Raw genomic sequence first — 21,284 nt, forward strand, 5'->3', positions numbered from 1 at the left:
TTCCTGTGAAAAATCCATAGGAAATTTGATAGGGATTTCATTGCATCTGTAGATTGCTTTGGGTAGTATGGACATTTTAACAACATTAATTCTTTAAATCCATGAGTCTGGAATCTTTCCATTTATTTGTGTCTTCAGTTTCTTTCATCAGTGTCTTGTAGTTTTGTATATTGATTTTGTATCCTGCATCTTTACTGAATTAGCTTATTTTAACAGTTTTGTGATGGAGTCTTAAGGAGTTTCTATATATAATATTTCATCTGCAAGTAGTGACATTTTTACTTCTTTCTAATGTGGATTCCTTTTATTTCTTTTTCTTGCCCAATTGCTCTAGTGCAGACTTCCAATACTATGATGAATAAAAGTGGCAAGAGTGGGCATCCATGTCTTATTCCTGACCATGTATCCTCTTGTTAACTTTCTTACCTATTGTTTTCTCACTAATTCAAATCTTTCACTTGTTTCAAGTACTGTAGTCAACTTTTATTAACTCCTTGATGGCTTTCCCTCTAGGTATGCTCCTTCAGCAAATTTGAATTCAGCGTATGTAACATCTCGTATGTTAACTCTATTTCTTTGCTTGTATTTCTTGTTTCCTATAGATATTATCTGACCAGATAACAAATTCTTTGAGAATAAAGAACATACCTATACCTGTTGTGATCTCCTACGAGATGTACAATAAATGATGAATGAATGACAGTTTCTTTAAGGTGGCCACCTAGTTGGACCTCTTTGTGAGGTTTAAAGAGAATTGGACACACTGAGTATCTGACTTATGAGCCCATATGAAAGCATGGTAACACTCACTAAGAATAACTGACTCTTTCCATTCTGGCAAACCCATGAGAGCAAAGAAAGAAGTCAATTTTCCAAGATACATTTATTCAGTATTGATAAGGGGCCTACTGTGTGCTATGCATTGTTCTAGGATCTATGGATACAAGGAAAAAAGGTATAATTCCTGTCTTCAAGCTGCTCTCAGTCCTCTGACTGAGCTATGCCCAGGGAATCATGGAAGCACAGAAAGGGAGGCACTTTACTTGGCCTTTCTGAGTGGTAAGGAGCTGTGAGATGGTCCCACGAAAGCATTCCCACAGAATAAAATGATTCCATGCAGAGGTACCAGATTCTGTGGTGTTTTGGAATGAGGACTTTTCCCTCTTTATTTTTAAAAGGTTCAAATACAAAGAGACGTATAACCTCATAAATATGTCACAATTTGACTGTGTTCCTTACTTTCACAACTGGCGTAGATTTGCAATCCCAGTAAATCAAAACTAAGCAAACTTTTTCTCTAAAGGTCCAGATAATAAATATTTAGGTTTTGCAGGCCAAATGATCTCTATCACAACTACTGAACCTCCCCCACTATAGAAGGAAAAAGAGCCACAAACAATGTGTAAATGAATAAATGTGGCTGTGTTCCAATACAGTTTTATTCATGGACACTGAAATTTGAATTTCATGTCATTTCCATGTGTCATAAAATACAATCATTTTGATTTTTTTCCCCCAATTATTTACAAATGTGAAAACTAATCTTAGATTGTAGACCATATAAAAACAGGCAGTGGGCTGGATTTTGCCTGTGGGTCATAGTTTGCTCTCTTCTGCCTTTTCTTAGCTCTTTGTTTATATTTAGTAGGTGTATCATCTGGTATGAAATCTGCTTTTGAGGGAGTGAACTGCTATTCTGATATAACCTATATTAACCTATAAACTATATCACTTTGCCACTGTGACTTTTATCGCAGTTTCCTTTGTAGATACCACATGCTATCTCCCTCGGTCACCTGGGTTAGATACCTGGAAATCCTCTGAAGTTCTCATTCTTTACCATTCGCCTAGCCAGTGATTATTAAGGCTTGTAGGTTCTACTATTAAAATAACTCTTCTTTCTAGTTTATCTCCACTGCGTCTGTTTTAATTTAAATTCTCATAATAGCTAAGTTGGGCCACTGTGATAGCTTCTTAGCTTTCTAGCTCTAGTCTTAACCGCTTTTATTCCATTGGCCACTGTTTTCTAAAATGTAAATGATGGTGTTACTTCCTAGATTTAAATCTTTTGTTGGCATACCAGGTACATCAAACTGATTAATAGTGCAGGCTCTGGGCCTATACTGCCTAGCTCTGCCACTTACTAGCTTGTGTGACCTTACCAAGTAGCTTAATTGTTCTAAGCTCCAGTATCCTAATTATATAAAATATGGATAATAATAGTACACTTCTGAGAGGTTTGCCAGGATGATTACATGAGGTATTCTATGTTAAAAGACTGTGATAGTGCCTGCAACAAAGTATTCAAACATTAGCCACTATTTTTATTACGATTTAACTCTTTTCTACTTTTTTCAACCTCTTCTATTGTTTTTCTGATAGGTGTTTTTTACTCCAGCCACATTGCAGTTCTGTCAACAGGTCACATTCCTCATGCCTGACTTTCACTTTAAGAGTCAGCTCAAGTACATTCGCATTTAGGAAGGCTGTCCTACCCTTCTAGGTGAAGTTAGCTCTCCCTTCTTGTTCTCATAGCTGCTTAAATGTACTTCTCCTTTATGTAGTGTATTATAATTTCTTTTAAACTTCTGTACTAGCCTGACAACTTCCAAGGGCTGGGACCATATCTGCAATTCTGCATTCTCAGCACCTAGCACCGAATCTGCAATATATACATACAATAAATGGTGATTGAATGTGAATCATAGCTTCTGCAGACACAAGATAAAGTGTAGCTTCTGGTCTGTAACTTCCAGATGTAGGTTTTATTTATTTATTTATTTTTTTAAAGATTTTATTTATTTATTTGAGAGAGAGCATGAGAGTGGGGAGGGTCAGAGGGAGAAGCAGACTCCCTGCCGAGCAGGGAGCCCGATGCGGGACTCGATCCTGGGACTCCAGGATCATGACCTGAGCCGAAGGCAATCGCTTAACCAGCTGAGCCACCCAGGCGCCCCAGATGTAGGTTTTATTGACCACCAAGTTCATAGCATAGTACCAGACACATAGTAATTATTAAGTATTTGCTAAATGGATGTGATATTGAAGAACTTAAATTCAACTTTAAAACAGTTCATTCATGGAATGTATTTCATTTTTAGTGCTATTATTCTGCTTTCTAATTTATTTTAGATTCATTAGTATACAGAACTCCCAATTCTAAAACAAACAAAAGGACCAAACCCATTGTTGCTGTGGCACAGTCTACTTTGACCTTCATAAAACCATTAAAAACAGGTAAGTGTTCATTATTTTTTAAGTAACTGAAAAACTGACATGGGATGAAGCATTAATTGCATTTCACATAGAAATGAATTGATACTTTTTATTGAATTAAAGCCTTGGAGAATTGTAAATATGTGTATTCAAATAACAGGATATTTCCTTAGACTTCGGTGAAATTAACTCATGGTGAGGATTTTTAAATAACCAGGAGGTACAGTGGTACTTTTTTCCTTCAAACTTTGATTATATTTTATACCTAAAACCTTTTCAACTGTTTTTAGCAAGTAGTGGGAAAGCAAATATTGTTCAGTGTTTTAAAGGTGGTTTTGCTAGTGAAAAATGGTCTTTTGCTATATATTGCATGATAATTTAAAAGAGAATTTCTTACACAATAAACCAACTGTATTCTTAGATATTCCTAGACACCCAATGCCGTTTGCTGCAAAAAACATGTTTTATGATGAACGCTGGAAGGAAAAGCAGGAGCAGGGCTTTACTTGGTGGCTAAATTTTATATTAACTCCTGATGACTTCACAGTAAAAACAAATATTTCTGAAGGTAAACATTAAATTAATGTTTAAATTAAATAATGCTCTTGTTTTAACAGTTCTTAATATGAATTGTCATTTTTTAATTATGCATATATATTATAGTTAATGGCATGGTTCGCTAATTCATTGACATGAATGCTAAAGATTGTGTAGGTGAGAATTTGTAGGGAATTCTTTACTGAAGGTACTAAACTTTGCTTTTTCCTTTTGCTTTCCATTCTTGTTCATCAGCCAATGCAATTCCAGCCTTTCAGGGGAATGAGTTTTATTTTAATATAGATTCAGTCTGAGTTAAGAGTGAAACATGGCTACTAAGAAATCCAATTCACTCTTTACCACATTAATAAAGTACAATGTCCTGGTGAATAAATCTAATAGTCTTCTATGGCAAACGTCTCAGTGCATGTTCTGGAAAAGAGGAGACTCAGGTGTAGAATAAGATGGAAACATGCTGTCCTTCAGACATTTGAAGGCTTTTTTCCTGCGAGAGAAGGAAACTTCACTTGTGACACTCCTGCATAGAAATTACAGGATCAGTTCGACTCAAGCTAAGGAAACATAATTTCTCCTTGTTGCAGTGTTCAGAGGCCTGTCTGTATTTGTTAGAGAATACTGTATAGCATGTTTACATTAAAAGGCCCTTTGGCAAGACAATCTCTAAGGCAGCTTTTCTTTTTTCTCCAAAAGTAAACACAGCCTGATTTTTAGTTTTCTTCTTGAGAGAAAATATGTTTTATAAAAATTCAAGTTGCATTTCAAAATTTAATTGATTTTTTAAAGTCACATTCTTTAGAGACTTCTTTTTTTTAATTTATTAAAAAGGATGGAAACAGAGAAACTAGTTGGGAGACTATTTCATTAGCGTAGATTAGAGATGATAGTATGTGAACTTGGGTAATAGTGATAGAGGTTGTGAGAAGTGGTTAGACTTGAGATCCATTTTGCAGGTAGAGCCCCAAGTTGCAAAGATAGAATGGCCTAGGGTACTGAGTGAATGGTGACACCCATATTTTGAGATAGGAAAGAAAAGAGCAAGCTTGGAAGGGGCGGAGAATAGACCGTTTTGGCCATCTGAAATTTGCATTTATTGCTGGATGTAAGGACATCTGTATATATTGTTTAACCAGAAACATTCTTCCTTTTGTTTTTGCCCAGTAAGTGCTGCTACTCTTTTGGGAGTGGAGAGTCAACATAAAATCAGTGTTCTTAGAGCTCCTACAAAAGATGAAATGTCTCTCAGAGCTTATACTGCTCGGTGCAGGTTGAATAGATTACGTCGTGCAGCATGTCGCTTATTTACTTCTGAAAAAATGGTTAAAGCTATTAAGAAGCTTGAAATTGAAATTGAAGCTCGGCGGTTAATTGTTAGAAAAGATAGACACCTCTGGAAAGATGTGGGTAAGAAGATTATAGAAATCTCTATAAAGATTCTTTATATCTAAAGATGTGATTATTTATATTTTTTAAAGATTTATTTATTTGAGAGAGAGAGAGCATGCATGTACATGAGTTAGGGGAGGGCCAAAGAGAGAGGGGGGAGGGAGAGAGAGAATCCTCAAGCAGACCCCCCACTGAGTGCAGAGCCTGATGCAGGGCTGATCCCAGGACCCTGAAATCATGACCTGAGCGAAAATCAAGTCAGATGTTTAACTGACTGAGCCACCCAGGCACCACTTGAGATTAATTCTTTAAAAACACTAAAGATTTTATATTTCAGAGTCAAATATATACATGATTTGACTTCGCTGCCTAAAATCTCATGTACTTTAATATGATCATATATATTTAAGAATGGCATGTATTTAACTCATTTCGTATAAGTGATTATCCCTATTTTCCACTGATTTCTCTCCATAAAATTTTATTTATTGTCTCTATTTGATTAGTGGTCTGAGCTTACTTGCTTTTCACATGCATTTCAGGAGAACGGCAAAAAGTCCTGAATTGGCTGTTGTCATATAATCCTTTATGGCTACGAATCGGCCTAGAGGTAAGTATATGCTTCAATTTTTGAAATTTTATATTTTTTATTATATACTTTTTTTATATATACCTTTAGTAGACTTATTATGTATTTTTAATAGATTTTTTAATAAAATATGGTTTCACTTATAAAGTCATTTTGTTAGCTTCATTGGTCTTTCAGTATAAAATTTAAGGTCCTTTAATAAATACTTAGTAGGTAATTAGATCTTGCCAGTATATATTATTGCCATATCATCACATAGTAATTTTCCTGTTTTCTTAAATATATATAATTTGGTACTGGATATCATAAGTATTGTAAGCTCCTTTTTTGAGCTTTTACAAATGATATACTTGGCTGTTTTAAATATATTTTCTAATTTAAACCTCTTCAAATCCCAGTGAGGTATGTTTTATTATTTCTACTTCACTGACAAAACTGAAGCTTAGATTTTAAGTGACGTGCTTTATGCCAGTTATTAGTCAGGATTTGAATCTATACCCATCTGATGCCAGAGCCTAAACTTGTAACCACTTTGATGCAACACTTCTCGTAAAAATGTTGTCAAATTTGAGTTTTTCACTTAGCGCATGGCTCAGTAATACTTAGAGTTTTAAACTAACTGAATGAAAAAGACACTAGTAGTTGACTATTAAAGATATGATTCTATTTTAAAAATGCTCTATGTTTCCAGTTTTCTTTCATCTTTTACTAGTATACTTTTACATTTTTTTAGGCTTTTTGCCATTGTCATGTAGGATATTCTATTCTTCAGCTTATTCCAGGTGTTAGAATAGAATGATCTTTGGTACTGAAAGGAATTGTTAACAATAATTTGGCTTTTATTTATCAAGAAATTGAGGCCCAAAGAGAACAAATGATAAGCTTACTGAGGTCACACAGTTTGATAGTATCATTGCTAAGTTTTCTTATTTCAATTTAGTATGCTTTTTGTTAATCAGAAAATTACATATCAGCTGGCTCTGCTTTCACATGTCAAATAATTCTAGAACCTTAATTGGAGTAGAACCCCTCTATTTGGGCCAAGGTAAAAAGCAAGAGAGTTAGCAGAAATTTGTAATTCCTTTTAAAACTTCTGCTTGGGAGTGCCTGAGTGGTTCAGTTGTTTAAGTGTCTGCCTTCGGCTCAGGTCATGATCTCGGGGTCCTGGGATCGAGTCCCGCCTCAGGTTCCCTGCTCAGCAGAAAGTCTGCTTCTCCCTCTGCCTCTCCCTCCCCGGCTTCTGCTACCTGTCTCGCTGTCTCTCTCTCTCTCTCAGATAAATAAATAAAGTCTCTAAAAATAAATAAAAAATAAAACTTCTGCTTAGATGTAGTATATGTCGCTTCCATCCATATTCCACTGGCCAGAGCACATTATCTGGCCAAACACAAATGAAGTAGGAATATTATCCTCCCACAAGGGACACAGCAAGTCCATGTCGGTTGGTGGGAATGTATAATCCTTTTAGATGGAAAGGAGGGATGAGTAACTATGAACACCTTAAGGTTCTGGTGGTGGTCATGACCTTTGAGGATTTTAAGAAAACATCAAAGGCAAAAAAATTAGTAAATAAAGATAAAGTTTTTCTATTTTGGCATATATTTTCCATGCTTTTATCTCTACGTTTGGTCAATGTAAAGTTATAAAATATAATTTGATAGGGTTTTAGTTTTTTCTAATTGCTTTAAAAATCATTAATAATGGGGCGCCTAGGTGGCTCAGTTGTTAAGCGTCTGCCTTCAGCTCAGGTCATGATCCCAGGGTGCTGGGATCGAGCCCTGCATTGGGCTCCCTGCTTGGTGGGAAGCCTGCTTCTCCCTCTCCCACTCCCCTTGCTTATGTTCCCTCTCTCGTTGTGTCTCTCTCTGTCAAATAAATAAATAAAATCTTTTTAAAAAAAAATCAGTAATAAGCATATTGATGTTAAATTTCATATTTAAATCAATTATACGCAATTAATGAATCATTGAACACTACATCAAAAACTAATAACGTACTATACGGTGGCTAACTGAACATAATAAAAAAATTTTTAAAAATCAATTATAAACAGATCTGAACTTCCCAAATTATCATTTTAGATTATTTGCAGATGGGTTTCTACCCGTTAACTATTAGAAAACTTTTAATATTTAAGTTTCTGTTGTACCATCATGATATACTTAGTAGGATAATTAAAATTGAATTTGAACAACATGCCTACATTTGATAGTTCTTTGAAGGAAAAAATTAAAATGTAAAAATGGTTTGTCAGATGATTTTTAAGAATTTATCTTAGTCCTGAGCGTTTGCCTTTTTTCATCGTACACCATATACACTAAAGAATGCACAAAGCATATAAAGTTTAAAGAGGTTATTTAGCAAATACCCATGTTATTTCCATACTACTTAGAAAATAGAACATTGCCAAATCCTTAGAAGATTGTAGTTTGCTCTCCCCTTGTTGTATCCTTTTGCTTCTTAAAGGTCACATAGTCTTGACTTTAATTTCTTTTCAGACAATTTTTGGAGAACTTCTATCTTTGGAAGACAACAGTGATGTCATGGGGTTGGCTGTGTTTATTCTGAATCGCTTACTTTGGAATCCTGATATAGCCGCTGAGTATAGACACCCCACCGTTCCTCATCTATATAGAGATGGTGAGTAGTTCTGCCTCCACTGCATTCTTTCCACACTATGCATAAATGGCTTCTTCTTATTCTTTCTGGTCTCTGTTTAAATTTTACCTTCTTAGAGATGCCAGTATAAATATTCTCCCTTTCTTTACACCCATCATTCCCCATCACTTCCTCCATCACTGTAATTATTTTTACCTTTTTGTTGTCTCTACCCACCCTCTCCTCACAAGTAGGCTGTAAGCCCTGTGGAGATCATATTTCTTTTAGCTTGTTACTATAAATGTGGCATCTAGGATGCCACCGGCATAGAGTAGGTGCTTATTAAAAATTTGTTGCATGAGACAGACTAAATCACTTGATATCTCTGTGTCTGTGCTTTCTCCTCCATGAGCTGGAAATATTAGAAACATACAGTTTTATGAGTATTACATGAATTTCATACATTTAAAGCACTAAGAAAGGCACATAGTGTTCTATTTGTGCTTATTATTACTTTTCTTTGTTAGTATGTTATCATATTTTAAGGTGAAACTTGTCTTTCACAGATTAACTTGCTATGCTTTTTTGTACTTTTACTTAAGGTCATGAAGAAGCTTTGTCTAAGTTTACATTGAAAAAGTTATTGCTGTTGGTTTGTTTCCTTGATTATGCCAAAATATCCAAACTTATTGATCATGACCCTTGTCTCTTCTGTAAAGATGCTGAATTCAAGGTATAGTGTTCATTTTCTCTTTTATATTTCACATTTAAGACTTTGACTTGTTTTTATTGTTATTTTCTCTTTAAAAACTTCTAAGTTTCCCAAAGAAGAGTACTCTGGAGTGGAATAGGATAGGAATACCTATCTAGTCTGTTTTATTAGTAGTTCTAACCCTGCCTAACTTATTGGTTGACCTTTCACCAGCACACAACCCTATTAAGTTTTGTTGATTTGAGAACTCTGAGGAATTAACTGGAGGGGAAATTTCTTTCCTAATTTAGCATATTATCAAATGAATTCTAATTTTTGGAGTCTGTTATTAATTATGAGCAATTTTTTAAAAGGCCTTAAATTGGAAATAGATGTACATTATTACCATATGATATGAAACTGACTTTTGTTATGCTACCATTAATTTTACCTCATTTCTATATGCACAAGATAAGAATTTGTTGTTACTGTAAACAAAATTACAATCTTGGGATTTAATACCTGCAACTTGTTTCTCCACAGACTAGTAAAGACATTCTTCTGGCTTTTTCACGAGACTTCCTAAGTGGTGAAGGTGACCTTTCCCGTCACCTTAGCTTATTGGGATTACCTGTTAACCATGTTCAGACACCATTTGACGAATTTGATTTTGCTATTACAAATCTTGCTGTAGACTTGCAATGTGGGGTGCGTCTTGTGTAAGTATAAGAAATAGAAATATTTTACTTAATGGAATAGACTAAAATTTTATGGAAAACACTTTTTTTCTGTATTTACATAGTCTTTCTTTCTTTTTTAATTAATTTATTTATTTTAGAGAGAGAGTTGGGGGAGGGGTCGAGGGAGCGAGAGAATCCTCATGCAAACTCTCTGCTGAGCACAGAGCCCAACATGGGGCTCAGTCCCACAACCCTGAGATCATGAAATGAGCCAAAATCAAGAGTTGGACACTTAACCAACTGAGCCACTCAGGTGCCCCCTCTTTCTTGCTCTTTCATGTGATGCAATAAATTTTTTTTAGGGCAAAAAAGATTGGAATAAGTATCTGCAATACTTTTGTAAAATGGTGTCAATTTTAGGTCCAGGAACCTTGTCGCCTATGCACATTTTTTTTCATGCTGACAGTGACGAGGGTCTGTGAGTAGTGACCAGTGATGCCCCAGAATAGAAGTTGGGACAAGCATGGAACTAATTAAAATTCAAACATTTAAGTAACACATTATGTTGACAGGTTTTCATAAGTACTGTTATTACTTGGAACCAATTCTAGTAGTATTATTAACCTTGTTTTAAACACGAGAAGTAACAGTTTTATACCAAGTTTTATACCATAGTATTGGGACATAAATTCAGGATGTCTGGCTTCAAATCATATAATGTTTCTCGGTAACAAACTAAAATCCTCAAAATTGGCTTTTGTATGAGTCCAGTGAATTACCAGTTCCTGCTTTGGAAGGAGTGACCATGAGCACAGTACAGTACTGCAGTTGGCCTCTTCAGGATATCTGCGTGGGGGACATTTGTCTTGTTTCTAGGAAACTCACCAGTTGATATTACATTTGACATTTGTGAGGAAGAGATCTCTGGATCTTTATGAATCCCTAGTTCTTCAAAAACAACATACATGTCACTTGTTTCCTTCTAAATTAAATTTCCATGAACATTCTTTTCTGATTATATGTTCTCACAACAAGGTAATAGTCTTTTGGACCTTACTGTAACTATTTCTCACTTGAGCAGTTTCCATATAGGCTAGAGCATTTGCTGAAAATGTTTCATATGTTATTTTTATATTTGTTTAATTTGTTCATTTCATAAATCCAAACCACTACATCTGTTTCTGGCCAATAGGAATTCACATTTTTAGACTTTCTCCACTTTCCAAGGGGGGGGCAGTGATTGGTTTTATGTTCAGTGCTATTTTCCACAATGGAAGACATTTTTTAGGCTTTTAGGATAGTTACTAAGGATTTAGCAGTGTTGGATGTTGATGCTTTTTAGTTGGTCAGGAATTCTAACTAGTTAAGAGACTTGATTTTGCATACTAGATTTCCGCTTACTTCAGTGTCAGCAAAATGATCCTGGATCTTCAAGGTCATTTGAGAATGCTTGAGAATGGCTAGTCCACTAATGCCAATAGGTAACGGGTTGGTCTACTGTTGCAGAAATACTTCATATGTCAGTTGGGTGGTTAGCTTGGAATGATCTTAAGTGACTTTCTAACCTTCAGAAATTATGGTTATATAAACAGTTCTGCCAAATTTTAGTTCTGTAAACAATTCTGCCAAATTTTAGCTATCTACAATAATCCATTGGGGCTTGCTTTTTCTGTAGAAATATCGATTATTGTCTAGTAGATAAAATACTAGTGACCTAGATGATATTAGGGGTTTGAATTTAAGTTGTAGTATATATGTCTTTTTAAGGTAGGTGCTCAAATATTTTTACAATAATCTGGTACAGATGTAACAGAATGGCTTTTGAATCTGTTAAATCTGAGTTTTAGTCCATACTACTAACTGTGTGACTGTTAGTAACTGTGTGACTATAGGCAGTTTACTAAATTTCTCTGGGCTTTGGTTTCTTCATCTGCAAAAAAAATGGGATAATAATGCCTGACTGTGGGACTCACTATGAGGACTAAAATAAGAAAAGAAAGTACTTGCTTGGTGTGTAGAATACAGTAGCCCCTCCATAAATATACTTTCTCCCTTCCTTTCCTTTTCTTTTTTCCTATAGAACTCTGTTAATTTGTTCATGTGTGCATTTGTGTATGTCTCATCTTTTTTTCTTACATTCTGTTCATAGACCTCAAACCGCAGGCTTAAAATGAGAAATGACTCTTATTTGCCAATTATGGAGCAACAGTTTTCAGTTAGTTTTTTGGGATCTTTTTCACCTACAATCCTTTAAATTAGGGGATTTATGTGGGTGATAACTGTATTTAAATAAAGTTCATCTTGCATTTTTTGTTTGTTTTTTAAAGGAAAGTTAAGTTTATTTCTTCACATGATAAGGACAATCATACATTGACAGATCCTTACTGTCTCAGTGTGGGGAGGGTAAAGGCAGGATATTTATGATATTTTGAGGCCTAGTTTGAGCCCCACCTTTTGATGCAGGGAGCTTTTCATATATGTTTTTATATGACCGTGTCATCTGAAAATTCCTTTATTGTTAGGCGAATCATGGAACTTCTCACACGGGACTGGAATCTCTCAAAGAAACTCAGGATTCCTGCAATAAGTCGTCTTCAAAAGATGCACAATGTTGACATTGTTCTTCAAATTCTTAGATCACAAGGAATTCAGTTAAATGATGAGAATGGTAAAAAATTGAGTAAAGATAAAACCTTTTCTTCTCACCAAAAATTGGTATGTACGTATATGGTGCTAACAGATTGTCTTTTCATTTATAGGAAATACAATCCTATCTAAGGATATTGTGGATAGGCACAGAGAAAAAACTCTTGCATTACTTTGGAAAATAGCATTTGCTTTTCAGGTATTGTACATTTGGTAAATTTTACACTTTTTATCAAATTTTAGTATTGATTTATAAAAGCACTTTTCATCAAATAGACTAACAATAACTGTTCCTTACTGGGGTTTATTCTGTCCCAGGAACTGGGGTAATTGCTTTATATATATTCCAATTTAATCTTCACAATACCCCTGTAAGGTAGGTGTTATCACTGCTTCATAGTAAGGAAACTGAAGCTAGAAGCTATAGCATTATAGGACGCAGCGATGAGATTAGAACCCAGGCTTGTGTGACCCCAAATCTTACACATGACACACTATACATTAGCCACTATGCATTCTATCACTTCTGCATGAACTATGTTTGCCTTTAAAAAAAAAAAAGAAGAAGAAGAAGAAGACAGCGATGACAGTGACTAACTTCTATGGGTTAAGAATGATATATGAAAACCATAAAGATATTTATCCTTTTTTGTGTGTGTTTCAGGTGGATATTTCCCTTAATTTAGATCAGTTAAAAGAAGAAATTGACTTTTTAAAACACACACAGAGTATGAAGAAAACAATGTCTGCACGATCATGCCATTCTGATGCTATTATCAATAAGAAAAAGGACAAAAGAAATAGTGGTTCCTTTGAACAATATAGTGAAAGCATAAAGCTATTGATGGAGTGGGTAAATGCTGTTTGTGCTTTCTATAATAAAAAAGTAAGTTTCTTTGTTTTTGTTTTAGCTCACTATCTTTAAGTACATTTTGGTTAAAGTCAAACTTTATTCATAAAATATTTTATTGCATTTCTTAAATAATGTAGTTTATATATAACCAAACTTTTCCTCAAATGAGTGAGGGTGTTTTCACATACTGTATTTTATCTAATCTGTCAACAATTGTAGAATGCACAATCTTTTTATGTATTACTAAGAAAGAAAAAATGCCCTAGTCAGGAGTCTCAATAGGAGACATTTGTATAGAGTGGGGCACCTAAGGATCACACCCTTATCTTAAAGATAAATGCAAATAAACTCACCGTGCAGAAGGGGACAATAGAGAACCTGACCACTGGGTACAAAGAGGAGGAAAAAAATCTAAGTTGAGCGTTTTGTAATCATTTGTTAGATTGATACTGTATTTCTTTATGAAGGGTACCTTTAAATGTAAATATGTGAAAATGAATAAAATAATGGTAGAGAATATGAAGCCAGAAAAATGATAGAGTACATGTTACTAAATATAGTAAACTGTTAACACCTTGAACAATATTGTTAGTAGAAAATTTGTCAGATATATGGATAATCTTCTGTGTTTTGACTAAATACCAGAGAGCTACTGAAGGCTCTAGGGGAGAATGTGTTCCATACCTTTCTCTTAACTTCTGGTGTTGCTGGCAGTCCTTGGCATTCCTTGGCTTATAGATACTTTACTCCAATCTCTGCCTCTGTCCTCACATAACATCTTCCTGTGTGTCTCTGTGTCTCTCTCCATATAAGGATACCAGACATTGGATTAGAATGAATCTACCCTACTCCACTGTGAAAATTAAACCTGTAATGGCCCTATATCCAAATAATGTGATATTTTGAGGTTCTAGGAAGGACATGAATTTTTTTTTATTCTTATGTTAATCCCCATACATTACATCATTAGTTTTAGATGAAGTGTTCCATGATTCATTGTTTGTGCATAACACCCAGTGCTCCATGCAGAATATGCCCTCCTCAATACCCACCACCAGGCTAACCCATCCTCCCACCCCTCTCCCCTCTAGAACCCTGTTTGTTTTTCAGAGTCCATCGTCTCTCATGGTTCGTCTACCCCTCCGATTTCCCCCGCTTCATTCTTCCCCTCCCGCTACCTTCTTCTTTTTTTTTTCTTAACATATATTGCATTATTTGTTTCAGAGGTACAGATCTGAGATTCAACAGTCTTGCACAATTCACAGCGCTTACCAAAGCACATACCCTCCCCAGTCTCTATCACAGTCACCCCATCCCTCCCACCCCCCCCCACTCCAACAACACTCAGTTTGTTTCCTGCGATTAAGAATTCCTCATATCAATGAGATCATATGATACAAGGACATGAATTTTTTGAGAGACCCTATTTCTCCTAGCACAATAATCAAATTCTGTTTTTGAAAGAGTATTTTATAATTGAGAATTTGGCTATAAATACAATGTTATCCTAGGTACTATTAGCCACTAATGTGATTTTCATAGCTATTAAAAGGAAATACAGACTACAAAACCATTAATATCCATATTACTGTCTAAATACAGTTAATCCTTTTTCTGCAATTTCCAATCAGGTGGAGAATTTTACAGTGTCTTTCTCAGATGGCCGTGTATTATGTTACCTGATCCATTACTACCATCCTTACTATGTGCCTTTTGATGCTATATGTCAACGTACTACTCAAACCGTAGAATGCACACAAACTGGTTCAGTGGTGTTAAATTCATCATCTGAATCTGATGGAAGTTCTCTGGATTTGTCTCTCAGAGCACTTGATCATGGTTAGTCCCTTTTGCCTGATTAACTTTTCAAGTGTTTTCTTTGTCACATCAGATTTTTGACTGGAGCTGTCTAATCTCTTTTTTATTTACATAGTAGAAAACACTTCAGAACTATACAAAGAACTTCTAGAAAATGAAAAGAAAAATTTTCAATTGGTTAGGTCTGCAGTTAGAGACCTTGGTGGAATACCTGCTATGATTAATCATTCAGATATGTCCAATACAATTCCTGACGAAAAGGTAAGAGTTTCTCAACTAATAACAAGAGTCTCAGAAGGTGACAGTAAGATGCATATTCTCTGTCAAACTTCTGTTTTCATCTCTTCTGTTTTCTCTTAGGTGGTTATCACTTATTTGTCATTTCTTTGTGCAAGGCTTTTGGATCTTTGTAAAGAAGCAAGAGCTGCTAGACTTATACAGACAACTTGGAGAAAATACAAACTAAAAACAGATCTAAAACGCCAACAGGTACTCCCCCAAAATGAAAACACTACAATGTGAATTGTACTTCACAAAATACCAGTTGATTGATTCCCGATGTGATTTTTACATTTTACTGATGTATGAAGTTATTGACATAATTTTAATAATTGTGTGTGTTTTGAGTTAGGGATGTGTATTTCTCCCTAACTCCTGATGTTTCCTTCACTGGGTGTATCTTCCAACCACTGTCCCCTTGCTTGCTCTAGGGGAAGTAGAATAACTTACCCCCTTTGTAAATTTGTAAAAATGAACTGAGGATACCTGACTCAGCTCTTTTCTTCTTCGTGGAATCTAACCTATCTCTGGGAGCAGTTTTCCATGAATTTTTCATGCGGTGTTCTGGGAGGCTTGATCTTGCTGCTGAAGTGCCCCTTGAGTCTGGGTGTCATTGTCTGATTTTGCAGTTCAGTTAGCCAGCTCATTTTGTCTGTCATGAAACTGTTTTCCAGTGTACCCTTTATTAGTTTAAATGTGGAATTTTGTTTCTATTGTTTTATTTCTCAATTTCTGGGACCTGGGCATAGGAATAGTGATGTTATTTTTCGTTTCCTTTTGTGACCCCAACAGTACAAAATTTTACGTTAATGTAAGCTTTTTTTTTTTAATTCTGAGAAAAATGCAATTTTTAACCACCTGTGAAATGGTCTCCTTGATCAAGTTGAACAAACTATTCTAATGCTTTTTTCTCCCTACCCCTATAATGATCCTGTATTTACTTATTTGGAAAATCAAACAAAATAAGCATCCATGCTTGATAAATTTATCAGATATTTCAGAAATACTTTGCACCTTATACTCCTCCTCAGTTTTGAGTTACTGTGCATTTATGATAGAGTTCTTAATAACTATAAAACAGCTACATTTTGGCAACTCTTAAACATACCATGTATTTTGTCATAGTTTATCAGACTCGGAAATAACGCTAATTGAAATAATTTGCTCTTACCCACTCAAACTCTTGGTAATAACTTTTGGGAACTAGGCAATACTGGCTAGAACTGGCTGATACTCACAAATGGTCTTTTCTGCTACCATATATATTCTTTGTGCCTGCTTTTGCCCCTTATCTTCTCAGAATCTGCCTCCTTGCCCACATACTCCTTAGAGGATAACTTTGTACTTCTGGAAGCTTATAGGAGAATTGCTTTAGGAGAGTTTTCAGCAAAGACTCTTTCCTGGCTGGTCCTCAAATTATTTCACTAATTCTGTTTATATGACATTGAGAGATTTAAAATCCCATGAAACAGATATTTATCAGAATTGGGGGGGCTAGTAAATGAAATCTGCTTTATTTTCTGCTCAAGACGACCTTATACTAATAAGATATAAACTAGAAAGATTTCTTATTAGCTCTTTGCTGGTGAGATCCCTTTTCCTGATTTAGGAAGTAGAAATTTTTCCGATCTAGGTAGTAGAAATTTCCCTGTTTTTTGAAGACCACTGGTTCTCTCCTTTCTCCAGGCGACCATGCTCCATCTCTTATACAATTACACTAGCATCCAATTACATCTTTTCATTTGCTATTTGGAACATTAAGCAGTAGGTCCCCTGTATATTCTCATAGAAATATTATAAGCTAATAAACATATAAATATTACCTTGGGGTAGCTAATTTTTCAGGTGTTGTATTTTCATGTCATTGTTATACTTCATATAAACTATCCATTGAGAATAGACTGGCTTAAGTTCTTGTAGTGACAAGTGAAAAATGACTAATGGCCTAATTACCTAATGAATGAAGCAGGATTATCCAAGGGTACCTGATACATTCTACCTTTTAGTTCTTCCTGTCAAAGAGTAGGCATAAACTGTAAAGCAAAGTAAATCCCTGTATGTGGCCCATATGCAAGGTAAAATAAAACAACCTTGTAATAGGTTGGCTTAACAATAGTAGAGAATTAAAAATGATGACATGCAGTCTAATTTAGAGAAGAAACAGTGACTTCCAGGATTGGAATTTTTACCATCAGTTTATATAAGTTTTCAAACAGTTGCTAGTTTTTGTAGTACATTTGCCTCTTTGGATTTGTCTATTTTCCATCTGTAGCTTCTCTAATGTCACATAAAATTGTTCCATTTTAATTTGCTTGAGATTGAGATGGTCTACAAACAGGTAAGTGTCAACTTACCTTAGCCTACTGTATCTGGGAGTGCCCCTTGCCCTTAGAACTTTCGACTCAAATGCAACTTTTGACTATTTTTTTTAAGCTAATAGGAAATGCTTTTTTTTTTAACCCAGTTTTTGTTTAATCGTGGTAAAGAGCACATCATAAAATTTACCATCTTAACTCTTTTTAAGTCTACAGTTCAGTAGTGTTAATATATTCACATTACTGTGAAACAAATCTTCAGAAATTTTTTAACTTGCAAGCCTGAAATTGTGCTCCTTAAATAACTCCCCATTTCCCCTTCCTCCTGGCCCTGGAAACCACCATTCTACTTTCTATTTCTATCAATTTGACCATTTTAGATACCTCATATAAGTGAAATCATGCAATATTTGTCTTTTTGTGACTGGATTATTTCACTTAGCATATGTCCTCAAGGCTCATCCATGTTGTAGCATGTGGAAGAATTTCCTTCATTTTTCAGTCAGCATAGTATTCCATTGTATATAAATAGCACATTTAGTTTATCCATTCATCTTTCTGTGGGCATTTAGGTTATCTCCACCTATGGGTTCTTGTGAATAATGCTGCTGTGAACATGGGTGTATCTCTGAGACCCTGCTTTCAGTTCTTTTGAATATATACCTGGAAGTGGGATTGCTGGATCATACACAGTAGTTTCATTTTTTAATTTTTTTGAGGAACTGCCATACTATTTTCCAAATTGGTCACTATGCGTCGCATTTTACAATCCCACCAGTAGTGCACAAGGATTCCAGCTTCTCCATGTCCCTGCTAATACTTGTTAATAGTGCAGAGATACCTCAGTGTGGTTTTGATTTGCATTTCTCTGACAATTAGTGTTGTTGAGCATCTTTTCATTTGTGTGTCAGCCATTTGTATGTCATCTCTGGAGAAATGTCTATTCCTTTGTCCATTTTTAGATCAGGTTATTTGATTTTTTTTTTTATTGTTGAGTTATAGGCGTTCTTTATATATTCTAGAAGTTCCCTTATTAGATATATGATTTGCAGATTTTTTTTCTCATTCTGTAGATTAAATTTTAACTTTGTGGGCGCCTGGGTGGCTCAGTTGGTTAAGCGACTGCCTTCGGCTCAGGTCATGATCCTGGAGTCCCTGGATTGAGTCCCGCATCGGGCTCCCTGCTCGGCAGGGAGTCTGCTTCTCCCTCTGACCCTCCCCCCTCTCATGTGCTCTCTCTCATTCTCTCTCTCTCAAATATATATAAATAAATAAAATCTTTTTTAAAAAAATTTCACTTTGTTAATTGTGTTCTTTGCTGAACAAATTTTTCTTTAAGTTTTTGATGTAATCTCATTTGTCTGTTTGCTTTTGTTGCTTGTGCTTTTGGTGTCGTCCAGTAAATCATTGCTAAATATGAGATTTTTCTCTGTTTTCTGTAGGTAGTTCTATAGTTTTGTATCTTACATTTAGGACTTTAATCCATCTGGAGTTAATTATGTATATGGTATAAGAAAAGGGTCCAGCTTCTTTCTTTTGTATGTGATTGTCTAGTTTTCCAGCAGCATTTGTTATAGAAACTGTTCTTTTTCCATTGATCGCTCTTGACACCCTTGTCAAAGATCATTTATCCATGTATATGAGGGTGTATTTCTGGGCTTTCTATTCTATGCCATTGGTCTGCATGCCTGTCTTTATGCTAGTACCACAGGCATTATTGTAGCTTTGAAATATGTTTTGAAATTGTGGGTGGGAGGGGGGATGCTTTTAATTTGGATATCTGCAGTCTTAAAGGCCATATGCTTCACAGGGGCACTGACAGTGATGTTAGATGGCTTCATCAATTTGTTGGACATAATTCCTCAGCCCAATTTTAGAATTGTCTAGTCTTCTTTCACTTAGGAGTGACCTAATATATAACTCTCACCATTTCTTAGTATTTGTTTCAATCCATTAACTACATTTTTCCTTTCTTAGAGTGGCTGTTTGATCCCTTCCATAGTTGAATGTGTTCCCATACTGTGCAGTTTCCACCCATAGATACCAACACCTGATTATAATTAATTAATAATTAGAATCTAATGTCTGTGTAGAGCCCATCCTTGGATGGTGAGCTGTCCCGAATAGCTGCATAAAGGGTTATCAGACATGCTATAAATTGTTCTTTCCACCAAAGGGAGTAACTTATATTCTAGTTTCCAATTCAGATAACTGAAATGATAAGTCTGGCCTTGGAGAGTGTGGCAAAGTGATTGTGTAGTTCTAGCACTGGTTATCCTACCAGTGGACTGACAGTCTACTTGACTTCTCTGTCTCAGTTTCCCCATAGTCATAAAAGTGGTACCTGTTCATCTGTTCTTATGGTTGTGTGAGCATTCATGAAGTGTTTAGAATGGTGTCTGAAGCCTAGTAAGTATTTGACCTATGTTGTTTTTGCTGGTAATTCATTATTAGAAGTAACAGAAATAGAGATATGTAGGGTACCAGCCTGTAGTGCTCCCAGGGCAGGTAGCTCTTCTTCGGCCACTTAGGCTATCGAGCAGTCCTGCTACCACTTCTCGTAACCTAATATTCTGTCGTCTCGATTGTCTGTACCTTAAAGCCATAATTATTCTGCGCTAAAAGTAGATATTTTGCTGCTTCTCCCTTTTTGTAAATTCCTTTGTTCAAGTTGTTACAAAGCAATACATTGTAAGGCATTTTGTTTATTTTAGGGTCTCCTTTTTTCTTTTATTTCTCCATATGGCCCACTGCTTTTTTCAAAATCAAGCATGAATTCTCTGGGCCGTAATCTGAGAAACATACCACATTTAAATTGCCTTTATATTGATTATTGAAGATCTGTGATAAATCAAACATGTCTGTGATCTTTATTTTAGGATTATATTCCTAGGAATTTTTGTTCCATCATATAAATATATATGCATGTCCACCTATCAGACCTTTCAATATTCCTGGAAGTATCTATACGCCAAAGAGAAGCATATCTTAAGTCTGGGGGATGTTTTATTTTCAGGATCAATTTGATTAATATTTAATAGATGATCTTCTTACAAACTTAAGTAATTAAGCTTTTGATTCATATTTGCTTTTTTTTTTTTTTAGGAGCGAGACAAAGCTGCAAGAATTATTCAATCAGCTATAATCGCTTTCCTAACTAAACAACGATTGAAAAAGGAGATTAATGCAACATTGACCATTCAGAAATATTGGCGAAGACTCTTAGCACAGAGAAAATTATTAATGTTAAAAAAGGAAAAACTAGAAAAAGTTCAAAATGAATCAGCATTGGTTATTCAGGTATAGTATCCTGGTATTTTGAATTTAAAAAGTTTTAATGACATTTTTAAGGAAGAAAGTAAAATATAAAGTTTTCAATTATATTTTAGGCTTTCAAATTTTTCTGGTACTTGAACAAATATTAAATACCTTCCTACTACCTCCAAAACTCTTTACTATATTCAGCATAAAGCTCAAACAAATTGAAATGCCTCCTCTTCTCTGAAGTCTAATTCTTTACCTCTTCTGTCTTCTTTGTTTTATATTAGAGGTTTATGCTCCATGGGACATGATGACATACTGCACCATTTTACTTTATATATCCACAGACTCAACCAAGCTCTTTGTTTAATCTCTACTATGGGTCCTGGAAACTTAT

At 35.1% G+C, this 21,284-nt stretch overlaps 1 protein-coding gene across 3 annotated transcripts in view; it reads left to right on the plus strand.

The window, feature by feature from the left end:
- ASPM (assembly factor for spindle microtubules) overlaps positions 1-21,284 on the plus strand; it is a 64,769-nt gene that overhangs the window by 12,492 nt on the left and 30,993 nt on the right. For 2 of the 3 annotated variants that reach the window (XM_045877099.3, XM_064594055.1), the window contains exons 4-17: positions 3,133-3,237; positions 3,638-3,784; positions 4,933-5,175; positions 5,700-5,767; positions 8,245-8,386; positions 8,947-9,077; positions 9,579-9,754; positions 12,238-12,383; positions 12,475-12,560; positions 13,026-13,247; positions 14,846-15,053; positions 15,151-15,293; positions 15,393-15,521; positions 20,732-20,926. In XM_045877099.3, coding sequence (XP_045733055.2) covers positions 3,133-3,237; positions 3,638-3,784; positions 4,933-5,175; positions 5,700-5,767; positions 8,245-8,386; positions 8,947-9,077; positions 9,579-9,754; positions 12,238-12,383; positions 12,475-12,560; positions 13,026-13,247; positions 14,846-15,053; positions 15,151-15,293; positions 15,393-15,521; positions 20,732-20,926 — 2,141 coding nt within the window. Of the gene's footprint in view, positions 1-3,132; positions 3,238-3,637; positions 3,785-4,932; positions 5,176-5,699; positions 5,768-8,244; positions 8,387-8,946; positions 9,078-9,578; positions 9,755-12,237; positions 12,384-12,474; positions 12,561-13,025; positions 13,248-14,845; positions 15,054-15,147; positions 15,294-15,392; positions 15,522-20,731; positions 20,927-21,284 lie in introns of all 3 variants that reach the window. The other variant, XM_064594054.1, reaches the window with a different exon arrangement.

This window comes from Mirounga angustirostris, unplaced genomic scaffold (genome assembly GCF_029215605.1).
Source record: "Mirounga angustirostris isolate CCGP_5_RB_7025 unplaced genomic scaffold, mMirAng1.0.hap1 SCAF_6, whole genome shotgun sequence".
NCBI classification, from domain to species: Eukaryota; Metazoa; Chordata; class Mammalia; order Carnivora; family Phocidae; genus Mirounga; species Mirounga angustirostris.